Source organism: Lates calcarifer, linkage group LG2 (assembly GCF_001640805.2).
Source record: "Lates calcarifer isolate ASB-BC8 linkage group LG2, TLL_Latcal_v3, whole genome shotgun sequence".
NCBI lineage: Eukaryota > Metazoa > Chordata > Actinopteri > Centropomidae > Lates > Lates calcarifer.
In genome coordinates, this window is record NC_066834.1 from 8,005,506 (window position 1) to 8,018,585 (window position 13,080).

Here is a 13,080-nt window from a genome sequence, read left to right on the forward strand (position 1 = left end):
TAATTTTAAATTTGTGTAATTTAATCTATAACAATGCATCTTTCTCTATAAACCAATTATATGTTAAAATGAAGAACCAAAATCTGGAGTAACTTAAATAAATGTACTAAAGTTAAAGTTTCTTTCCATGACTGGGATTAGCCACTCTTTATTCATGCATTTTATTCATAAATGGCATGCAAAAAGTGAGGGGGTCTGAATACATTCTGATACCGCTGTATATTGATATATTGATAGCACAATACAGTGCTGTAATAGAGGATTTTATACACTTCGCTCACTCCTAGTATCGTTTGACATGTTCATGGAATAATCTGCTCAGTTTCCACACTGTGTGCATTTAAATGAGCAAACAAACATTAAATCCATGCACTGTAATATCAAACATTTTAAAAGGATAATGTTTTATCTTCCCGTTGGACATATTGTCTCACAGTATTTGCAGTCTGGGCCACTGATTAATCATTTGCTTGTATAAACATGTGTGGTCAGCATACACCTGTCCCATCACTGGTCATCAACAATACAACAGATGGCAGCAATACATAATGATATAATAAAACCTCTGTGATTCTCTCTGTATGAAACAAGCAGCAGAACTAGTTTGTCAATAGATTCTTTGTATGTACCTTGAGGGAACGAACATTTTCTGATAATGGATGTGGGCATAAAGCCTAATGTGTTTGGTGTAATCGAGGATTTTTGTTCAGAATGGAAGATTAAAACCATTACGCTAAGCAAAGATGTGATCACTTGGGAACAAACAGGCTTTGTGCAGGCTGCAGTTTAGGACAAAACACTGAGGTGGCTCTGGAGCTTTCAATTCAGTTCATGTTATTTTGGATTCTTCTTCATTTGAAATGATAGGGCGCCACCTACTGGCCAAGCCAGCACTATATCTTTCACCTGGCTTTAAATTGCCCCTGTCACTATCTTTTGCTTGGGACAGCTTTCTTTCCTGATTATACTCTGTGCTCTCCAACACAGAAATGTTTTCTCATTGGAATAAAAGAGCAAAAGTCCAAGTCTTGACCAAATGACACATAACCACTGAGCATGTCTAGTGCTTGATTTTATTACTGTTTATTTATTTATTTATTCCTTTAGTTTACCCTTACGTCCCATTGAGAAAAAAAAAAAAACACTCACATGAGTGATCTGGCAAAGATAGCAGCCATACAAGCTCACAACATATTACAATGCAATATATCACATATACAATATCTGCTGATGAAATCTGCTGTCAGGAGTTGTGAGAGATTGATTAACAAAGATGAGCTAAAATCAGCTATCAGAGGCTGAAAGATCCTAACACTCAACAGTTCACTGTTTATGATGGATCCTTTTGTTTGACCCTACCCCACACTTTAAGTTCCCAGTTTCTAACACTGTTTTCTGTTGTTAAAGAAATGCACTGTCTCGGCTCAAATTGAGTTTTGTTTTGTCTTTTGCAGTTCCCTCCAGAGCCACAAATCATTAGACAACTGTTTTCACAGGCTGATTAGTTCTCCCCATCGTAAGTAAACTGACCTTGATGTGTGAAATACAAGTTACCACAGAAAAAAGAAAGAAAAACCTCTATGGAGCCAATCAAAATGTACTCAATACTTCTCAGAGTACATACCAGTCGTGATGCTTTCACTCATCTTGTTCTCTGAGCACTGATTCTCCCAGAACTCAGGTCTTCATCAGCAATATGCAGCTTTGAGAAACTCTTTTTATTATTAGGACTGCAGGAGATTATTCAGCTCACCACAAATATTTAGGAAATCAGACTTTTTGATATAGGTATGCCAAAAATTGCTATGACACCCAAACTTTCATGTACAACTATCTCTGCTTTTCCTTTCCAACTCATTTTTGGAAATAATATCAAAAGAAAAATAAGGGCGAGGTTGTTTTTGTATGCTGAGGTGATTTATACTTCCCTAGTCTAAACACAGTTTTTTATATTTTCAAGATTTTAGGGATAACATTAATATAAACAATTGTAACTCAAGTTAAGAGCCAGATGGTATTACATTACATGAAAATATGATTCACACAAGAAAATAAAACATGCTTGTACTATGTGTGTGTGTGTGTGTGTGTGTGTGTGTGATGCTCTGAATGTCATTTCTGGGAATTTCTCAAGGAGAGTCAGACATCAGGGTACAAGTGCAGCAGCTTTTAAACTGTGTGTTGTGCAAGTGTGACACCACCTGAGTCTGGACTGTGAGACTTGTTCTTGTCATAAATTCTGTGGTTAATTAGTTTGTACATCATCCTTCTGCTGAAAGCAATGTCTAAAAGTAACTTTAAGAGCAACTCTAAAGTTTTCAAATGATTGATCACATGCATGCTCAGAGAGGGAATAGTCAATCAGACATACAGATTTGACATATTGTACGTCTTTTTAAAAAAGTCCCCACAGTTTATTCAGTGGTATGTTGTATGAAACATATATAATCACACTTTAAAAAGTTCATTTTATATGTGAATCTCCAGAAGTACTTAACACACGAAATGAACAACAATTTAATTTATTCATAATGAATGAACATATGAACAGGTATGAAACAATAGAAATTTGGAGAAAAAAAGAAAAGAAAAAATGGTGCAAAGCAGTGGTTGTTATAGGCTCTGTTTCTGTACTGCAGCTTTTAACCTACTCTGGACACCTCTGGAGCGCTACAAAATTTAAGAACAAAACAACTTATGTTATCATGCAGCTCTAGGGGCCTTTAGACATGCAATGGGATTGATTGGGGAGATCACAATAGTGAAAAAATATGTACAAAATACCACAAGCCTCTCTATTCAGGAGCAAAATCTCCAATTTATCTACCTCTTGGACATATTGTTTCTTTAGATAATCCACAGAAGTCAGTGGTAGAAGTTTTAATAGGGATTTTTCCAGTAGAAAATAGTTTGACTCAGAACTATCAACAGTGATCTTTGGTTTATCCAAAGTAACCTGGGTGCTGTTTCTCCAATGAGATGCTGCTGTTTGAATTTTAAATATAACTTTTCATTGCTCTGAGCAGCAACAAAGTCCCAACTTCACTGAGTTTGCATAATGGGACACATTTATTGTATCACTTCCTTCTACTTACAGCAAAATGTAAATAATTTTTTGAGAGCAACTCACATGGTTTGAACCTCTGATAAATGTCAGAAAATAAAAGAAAAGAGTGGTTTAACATCCTAATCAAATGCTTAAATGCAAATAACAGACTAAAACTACTCTTTTATTTTGAACTATACTGTTATAGCCAACTGAAGAGACCTCTGGAGCTCAGTTAAATGTATGAGTATTTTTAAGAAGTAGTAGATACATTAAGAAAAAAGCAGATAAAGAAGAAGTTTGATAAATAGATTAATTAACAATAGTTAATTAGTTTATGGTTTGTTTTTACCCACATAACAAACTTTGGTTTGTTAGTGGTGTTAAAAGCAAATAATTTTTACTCTTATCTTTCAAAGGTTTTTACTTTCAGCCGTTTGATAAATATAGACCTTGAATGGAAGATCCATTAAAACCCCAGAGAGTAGACCTCAATTTAAGAGTGAGCGATTATTCACTTATTCTTTTCTGTGCCATTATACATCACTCTGCAGCTGCTGTTTCCTCTCGTTCCTGAACGCACCACGGCCGCTCTGTGCGCGTTCACGCGACGCTCTGCGCGTCCCAGTCATGTGACAACACCACACCACGCCTGCGCAAAGAAATACAAGATGGCGGAGAGTGCGGAACTGAAGGTAAGGCGCAGCCTGAAATCATCTTAAATTTACTCGGTTGCCGAACGTTTAATTGTCAAGTCACACAGCGGCTCAGTGATTTAAGCTTCCGGGGGCTGAGATGGTGTCAGATTTTGTGTTTTATCGCTCAAACGCCGAAGGAACTTTGTTGAATCCTCCAGCGCCAGCGCTTGCAGGAGCATGTTTATGTTGATGTTGGTTTGTGTGAACGGACCGTTTTCTTCAGCACACCCGCTGCTGGCGGGGCGGGATTCACTTTAAAACCATCCTCTGCATCTTGTTTTAACTTGAGGGCAGCGGGGTCACCTCACGGCTTCGCGGTTACCGCCTCTGGTCGCTTTGCTTCTTGAGATTTTCATGAGAAATAACGTTAGCTCCGGGGCGTTTGTCGCGCAAACGGGGCACCAGACTGTCAGTCGGTTTGAATCTGACAGCGGCTTCATGTGTGTTGGTTCATGCTTGAAAACGCGCCTCCCGGACTTGGTTAATCAATATTCTAATCATTATTGTTATTATTATCGTAAAGTTGATATCGATATCAGCACATCGTGTCCGAGCAGAGGCAGAGTCCAGAGTCTGCAGCTAAAGTAACGTTACCTGTTGATAGTCGCATGATAAAAACACGCAGCTTCATGTGAAGGTTAAATCAGCAAGGTGTTGATGTTTTCAGGACTGGGTCACAGAGCCCAGACCCCCAGGTTTAATCTACATCATTTGGGTCAACATAATTAATTACTTGCAAGTTGGTTTAATAATTGCACCATTGAGGAACAAGACTCGAGACCGCTCCATATCCTAAGGAGCTACAGATTCATCCATCTAGATTTATTTTAGCAGTTTGATTTGTCACACAAATGTGTGAAAGTATTCGCCCCACAAAAGTACACTATCAGCTGAGGCTGCTCCTGCATATTATATATTATATAATATTATATATTATATTATATATCTTAGTGCAGGGGGTCTGGATGTACAGGACTTAATGGGGAGGTGGAGGCAAGAGAGCAGTAGGTGGGGGTGCAAAAATGTGCACCCTGATGCCCCCTGTTCCGTTGCATCGTAAACATAGTGTTGGCATGGTAGGCACACTGAAGCCGTATTTTAATTTAACTTTGCAAAGCAGAGAGTTGGAGACTGTGTAGCAATTATTGATCACAGTCTTGGGCTATTTTTAGACCTTTCCCCGGTGTGTTGCTGTGGATCTATACATGCTCCTTTGTGCCAGCTGCTGTTCAGCTACACAGAGCGTAATGAACAGATTTTTAGCCAGACCCTCTGCCGCTTTTGAAAAGCCAGATGTGGTCTTACTATATAACCTACCAGTGCCTGTAGATATTATGGGATTTCTGTGATTAATGACAGATTCTGTTCTTTGTGGAGAGATGGTCACACCTTCTCTAACCTGGCCTGCTCTTTTTTATTTTAATAATGTAATATGTTGAATACTTGGAGGGCAGGGCTGCACCTGATGTTCACTTTCATTGTCAAATAATCTGCAAATTATTTTCAAGATCTGCACGGTGTCAGGAAAAAAATAGATATGCCCCAAAACTCAAGTTGACATCTATAAATTCCTTGTTTAGTCAGAAACCCAAAGAGACATTTGGTTTATTATCACATAAAGAATAACTTTTAACAAAACTAGGTGCTGTTTGATTGTCTGTCATTAGTTGATAAACAGAAAATTTATCTGCAACTACTGTGATCATCAGCTTATCATTAAAGCAGGTTTAAGCTTCTAAAATGTGATGATATGCTGTTCTTCTTCTTTATATCTCATTTTAAAATAAATGTGCTTATGTGTGACGTTTAAACAAGAAATCTGAATCCATCATCTTGGCCTTCAGGAAATTATAGCAGTACATTTCACTATTTTCTGACATTTTATAGCGAAACCAATTAATCAAGAAACTTATCGGTAGATTAATCAACAGTAAAGATAATCATTAGTTGCAGCCCAAGTTTCAACTCTGTTCTTGGAATGTAGATCAAACAAAAAGGTACTCCTCGTTATGTTTTATGAATTCATAGGTTACTAGATCGACTGAATGATAAAAAATAATAATCAATAACATTATCAGCAGTTGTAGCCCTAATCTGGCTGATTTTTGTGGGAGGTTAAAATGAAAAATGGTGGTGATTTCTTGTCTGCACAACCATGAAAGACTTTTATCCCATGTGTGTTAGTGTTAAACTCACGCCCTGGTGTTGACGCTACGCTAATGTACAATTCAAGGAAGCTTTTATAGATACATTGATGGTTTATTTCAGTTTTATAGTCCCAGCATCTGTGTTAGGCACTGTAGACAGAACTGACAAAGTGGCCTGAGGCTTTTGTTTAGAATCCAAACAACTGTGGTTTGGTTTAGCAGTGATTTACGGGTGACTGATTTGGCTCTTGCTAACCTGCTGTAAGTGTTTTTACAGGAGCCTATAACTTATGAATTCCTGTGGGCAAAACTGGCTAAACGAACAAACTAAATGAAGGTAGCAAAGAAACTGACAGAGGCGTGATCTGGACCACACACGGAAAGACGTGGCCTAGAAGTGGGACAACGCTAGAGCTGCAACTAATGATTATTTTCATAGTCAATTTATCGCTTGGTCTATAAAATGTCAGAAAATGGTAGAGAATGCTGGTTAGAATTTTTTAAAGCCCAAGCTGATATTCTCAAATGCCTGTGTTGTCCAATAGATAGGGCCAACTGACAAAAACCATCCAAAATCATTTTTTTACTGTCACACAAATAATCCTCAAAATTAGGAAACTGAAACAAGGGATTTACTTTTTACTTCATCATCAATCATTATTATCAAAAATAAATTGGTTACTGTCAAATTCAGCTTTAGTCTAAAACCCAAAGATATTAAGTTTATAATAATTAAACAGGACAGAAACAGGACCAAATTCTTGTTACTTAATAAACCAAATAACTAAAATGGTTTAAATCAGACTCATTTTGTCTTTTTCTTCTTTGATCGAAAATGTGAAAAAAATCATTTCATATTTGACATTTTTAACATTTGTTAATCTTGCAAATGAAAAAGCTTAATGTCCAGATGAGAATTTTATGAGTTAAACAGAAAATGTTTGAACTAGGTTGAAGTCAGTTTGCCTCAAACCCCAGTTTAAACCTTCACACAAACTATTTTTAGGTTTCTAGAGTAGGACAAGGAGACGTTTTAAGACTTGTCAACCTTTTTCAGGCAGCAGTTGAGACCTTTGACAATCAACAGTGTTAATAGACTGTTTAATTACATTTTGTTGCATTAATGTATGCAAGCAAAGCTCAGGACTTTTGGGAGTCACTGTGCCAAGAAACACAGTTAATACTGATGCTGCAACAATGGATTACTGCTAAAAAAAACCAGACATGTTTATAGGAGCCATGTTCATCTACTCCCCGTCCTTTGCACTTTGTTATGAGAATATACATTGGAAGAGGTATTGAATAATTAAATACGCCCCTGTAACTGTGGCGCATGATTTTTTTAAACTGCTGTTTCACACCTGACATAAAGATGTGTGTTATTTTGATGAATGAATTTGTCTCTTCTGTCCCTATGCACCATGTGGGGCTTTTGTCAGCTGCCATAAGGGGCAGAGAGCACTAAAGTGTCTGTGATATCGAGCACTGGGCTGGATGCAAACATAGAACAGTGACAGCGTGTGGCAGGAGTTATCAGTCCACCACAAAGAGAGAGCTGAGAAGCTGTGGATGCAGAGAATATTAATGAAAAGGAAAGGTACATGACTAAGACAACAGAAACATTACAAAAACATCCAGCTTCAGTAACATGATAGTTTGGTCCTACCTGCTTTATTTTTTTGGTTTCATTATGAATACTTGTCCTCCGAACAACATCAGTAAGTTTAGCCAAAGATTATTTTTATTACACATTTATCTGCTTGTCATTTTCTTTATTAATCGTTTGGTTAATAAAATGTCAGAAAATAGTGAAAAATACCCATCACAGTCTCTGTAACAAAGCCCTAGGTGTCGTCTTTAGATGGCTTGTTTTATTTTAACAGTCCAAAACCCAAAGATTTTCAGTCTGCCAAAAAAAAGCAGCAAATCCTCATGATTTAGAGATGAGCACTGGGGAAACGTTTTTGCTTGAAACAATAAATCGATTATCAAAATAGTTTCTGAATAATTTTTCTGTTGATTGACTTATCATGTCAGCTGTAATATACTGCATATTGGTTTGCATTACTGCATTTTTTTCCTGGTTGCCTCAGGCTGTATATTATTATAGCTACTGAACTGCTGCATAAATCTGTGATGCAGATGCCCCAGACAAAAATCTGTGCATGTGAAAGCCTCTGATGTTGCCAGGCCCCCAAATGTGTCTTGTTGCATTGCATTTTGTTTCACAGGAATCCCAATCTGCCCCAGCTTCTTTGAACTGTCTTCTCTTCTTCTTCGGAGCCGCTGCAGCAGCAACCTGGCAATACAAATAACTGTCTGTGCGCTGGCGGCTTATAGGTGGAGACAGTCTATTTGTAGAGCCTGTGGCTAGGTTAATCCCTAATGATACAGGCCCTCGTCTCTGCTCTCCCTACATCCTTTCAGCACCTACCTATTTTCTCTTATTGTTGTTGTCATTATCGCTGCAGTTAATTTTTGGTTTAAAGAGAATTAGACATTCATGTGGAAATTACCAGTGCATGATAACTGTTCTTATCGGTTGGTGTATTTAAAGCTTGTGTGCATGTACAGATGTTCACGTGTGCTTTCGAGCTCATAGGTGAATAAGAGAGGCATCTCACAGCGACACCTCAGACAGAAAAGTACTGAAAATCTGCTGCCAGATACAGAGATAACAAATATACTTTGTCAGTTCAGGCTGCGTGATATATGTTCTGCATGACCAGCCCAGTCAAAACCAGGGTTTAAAAGCTCCATTACTGTCAGATATTTTGTCCTGTGAGAGCTCATGTCGTCTCTAGTCATTGACTTTTTAAGCTGAGCTTTTCTTAACTCCTGCGGTGATTTTGTTACATGGCCCTGTTGCCGTGGAAACCTGTCACATTTGAGATGGACATCATGGGTAGGTAGCAGTTTGAAACTCAATTGTGTGTTTCCAACTGGAAGAGAAAGGACAGACATTTCATTGGCCTCCCTCTTGGCAGATTTGTAAGGCTTTTTTAGTGGAATATTTGGGAGATTTTGGTGTGAATCAGAAGAGATAATCAAATAAAAAACGTCTTGTGGAAAGCCTGTCATCACAAAATATTTCTTTATCCTTCTGCGGGATTTAGGAGTCTGGTGTTTTTGTCAGACCCTCCCCTTGAAGTTCATAAATCTCTCCACCAGAGGCATGCAGGCTTTGTGCAACATCTGTGCAAAGTTTGGTTATACTGTCACTCTTGTAATTTGTGACTCATAATTCACTTATGATTTGCAGCAATGTGGTGTGAGGTTTTGTGTGTGACATGCTTCAACATCAGCTGCCGTTTTCCAATAAATCTCAAGCCTGAGCTTTCACGTCCCATTACCTTGGTGCAGTCATTGTGTTAGGCATCATGTGGCCAGTAACACCTGATAGCACCTGCACCACAGGTTACACAAATAGAAACAGTAATTTGAAGAGAATTTGGGGCATCTTGGCTGCATACATTTGCAAGTTAATGAGGGGAAACTTCTGCTTTCAAGTACAGATTTCATATTTATGGTTGCTGTTCACTATGTGAAAATAAGTATGGAAACATTTTCCAATTTACAAATAGTCAATCAGACTGGTGGCTCTTGATAAAGTAAACACACGCTATGGCAGTGATTTAAGGTGCTGTATGAGATGTGTATTCTGGGTTGTTTGGCCAGATGCAGCTGTCTTCTAACAGGTAAAAGACACAAGGAAACAACAAGGATTAAGGAGAAATGCTGTCTTATTTTGAGCAACACGTACAACAAATACAACGAACAAATACACATACCACAGGTTTCCTTTTTTAGTTGAAAATTGAATTTATTATCTGGCTCCGCCATTGGATAAAAAGAAAGACATTTGTTCTTTGCATATGCTCAGGTGTTTTTCTTTCTTGGCAAATGGCTTCCTCTATTTTGTCTGCTTAATGTCATATCATGACACCTGCAGCCCCACAGCCTTTTGTCTCAGGTGATAATGAAGTGATTCTGAATCTTGGGGAGAATGAAGTCGGTTGGTAGAGATGTTTCTGTTGAGTCCTGAGCAGTGAGCTTGAAGGGTTAATTGCTAATAATAGAAGTGAACGCATGCCGTAGCCTCTCCAGTGACCTGTAACCTGAGGGACCACAGCTTAAGACACCGATTCACCAAACACTCCTCATTCTTTAGGAAGTAGCTGGCTGTGAGCAGAAATCCCTCAACGTTTTTAAGAAAACAGCTTTGTTTGGTTTGCTTTGAAGGACGAAATGAAAGGAAAATGTTGTGATGGTCCAGTGTGTCACCTGTGGAATCATGGCCTTGTTTGATTGATTCTGCATTTGAGTGTTTATTGTCCCATAAACACATTCTGGGAAGTAATCAGCTCTATGTAATGCCAGCAGGTCTCTGTAGGGAAGCAAACAAAGAGTAGCTGTGGATATCACTAATAGTTATTTTTATTATTTATTCATCAGCCAGTTGGTTGATTATCAGTTTAGTCAGTGAAATGTCAAAAATAATTGCACAAGCCAATCAAAATTAATCAAAACACAGCATGTCTCTCACAATACTGCTAACCTTGAGTAGTTGGTCTGTTTTGCTAGATTAAAAAAGAAAAGGTTTATAGAAAAATATGCCTATAATCAGCACTGGTATGGAAATATTTCAAATAATACCCAGCCATAAATGACAGTGTCAACACTAGCGTTTAATTGTCAAGTCACAATAGATACAGATAAATTCATAGACAGCTACTTAAGTCTTTCCAAAGGTAATAAAGGCATCCAGTAGATTCAATACAGACAGTACAAACTAGTGCAAACCAAATAAGTTAAGTAATAACAACTAAAGTCATAGTGAGGCAAGAGGAACTAATAACAGTCAAATGAAGATATGACTAATGATAAAATAATAAGCAATAATGAGTAATAACAAGCATGCAGAACATGTCATGATGATAAGTTGATTTTGGCTTAAGGTTATAAGAACAGGACTAAAAATATCAGAACAAAAAAAACAGGAATATTTGATCAGCAGACACAGAACATATACTTATGTACACACACTGCAAACATACAGATACTTCCACATAATTTAAAAATGATGTCAACAATGTACGTAATGAATAAATGCAACAGAAAGACTCCAAAAAAAGAAATTTAGTTGACCAAAGCTATAGCTTATCACAAAAAACATTTGTACACACTACACAGTCCAGACAATAATCAAACAATTATTTATGTTTATACATACACATGGCAACAGATACGCTATACATATTTTCACGCTTGGATACTGTATCAGAACATCATATCACAAGATGTAATTTATCATTGGCATAAATTGAGATGGGATATCACACAGTGGCACTCAGTGGCCACTTTATAAGATTGACTTGTATCTGATGCAACGCTGTGCAAATGCTTTGCTGAAGCATCTGTCTTTACAAAGCTCATAAAGTTTAGTTTTTGTTGACATTTTCAGAAATGTGTTAATTCAGTTGTATGTCTATTAGTGATGTCTTGTTGTTTCTGGTTGTTTCTAAATTATAGTTCACCACCACAGGGGGGGACAGAATATTAGAAACACCTCTGAATATAATGCAGTCCAGTACAACACCATCACTATGACCTCAGTGCTGGAGCATATGATTTAATTCATGCTTTTATGACAGTATCTGCAAAACTGCATCATATAAATAGACTTTATGGCAGAGCAGTTGTATACATTAGATTGCAGCTGTGCCTGTATAAAGTGGCCACTTGGTGTAGATAATAATATAAAATGACAGGGTGCACTAGTGATAAGCAGATGAGACATGATAAACTAACCACTTAAATGGGAACCGGACATGAATGTGCCAGTGGAAGTCATGCAAATACAGGTTGAGTGTAGATACGTCGCCATTTACTGTACATTGCTGCATCACGTTGACTGATGTCAGATCTCCATTTCTTTGCAGTTCTATTACCCAAAATGTACCATCATGTTGAAACACCATTTCAGTCAATCATTATTGTCTCAGAGGCAAAGTATTTCCAGGAATGACTTTTATAATTTTCAGTAGAGGTGGTGAAACTGTCGCAGGCTCTGCAGCAGCCTGTCACCTGCTACACAGTTTGTTACTAATCAGACCAACACTGTAATGTCAAAAGAAAAGGTACTGAGCTTTTGTAACATACCTAACAATCAAATATCAATAAATAGAGTAGGCAAAATATTGAGCTCATCTTCATATTCAACTTTTTAAATCTAATATTCATTTAATCGGGCAGTCTCATCAAAATTAAGATCTCTAGTCCAAGAGAGACCTGAGAACAAAAAACAGTCACAAGAACACAAAACAGAATTCAGAACAACTACCATGTGATACACAGAACAATGATGAGTGTGAAGTGTGAAGCATAGTGCATTATTATAACATGCTTGTTAAGGTGACAGTGCCAACATAGACAGTACAATAAATCAGGTAATTAAAAAATATAATAACTACTAATAATAATTTATTATGGTTTTTAATAATTTGATATTTTCAAATGTGACTTAAATCATGACTCTGCAGGTCATTGGGGATTAAAACGTTTTAAATTTAACTCAGAACCAGACCTAACCAAGTATCAGATTTGATGGGTTTGTAGCCATCCCCAGTAAAATGACAACAGGCACCAGTAGAAAACAAGAAAGGTAAAAGAGACTGTAATTTTAATTTAACAACATGGGGAAAGCCACTAAACAAAGCAGTGAGGTGTGATGTGTGTTTTTGTTCATAGCTTTCTCTGCACTGTGTATCATAATTTCGGCAAAAACAAACTGCAGCACATTTTTCCCATCATGCAGCTGTAGTGAGATGTGGAGTGAAGCAGAAATTGAATCGGGAGACTTCATTCAGCACAGACCAGCCTGGTGTACCTCGGCTGCCTTGTTTCTCTGAATGAAGCTCAGGACGAGACCATGGTAACGCAGCTGCAGTTCCCAGGCAGTGCTGAGATGTAGCCCAACATCAGAGAGGCCACTCTAATGATAAAAGTCATCTGTGTTCTCTGCTCTACCAGCAACATGTTTGCTGCACAGCCTGCAGTCTCAAGCCACTGCCTCTACTATTCCCCTTCATCTCTGTGTCTGCCGACCTCCACCAAGTCTCCAGGAATTAAAGGGAGCAGAGGGCGAGTGCAGCCTACCAGTGCCAACCCACTCATTCATTTTCTCACC

General features: G+C 37.8%; 1 protein-coding gene across 1 annotated transcript in view; it reads left to right on the forward strand.

Annotated features, from left to right (window-relative positions):
- The first annotated feature begins 3,690 nt into the window (after positions 1–3,690).
- Positions 3,691–13,080, forward strand: part of LOC108887872 (E3 SUMO-protein ligase PIAS1) — a 55,366-nt gene continuing 45,976 nt past the window's right edge. Inside the window, exon 1 of the mRNA XM_018683532.1 lies at positions 3,691–3,741. Coding sequence (XP_018539048.1) covers positions 3,718–3,741 — 24 coding nt within the window. The 5' untranslated portion in view covers positions 3,691–3,717. The remainder of the gene's footprint in view (positions 3,742–13,080) is intronic.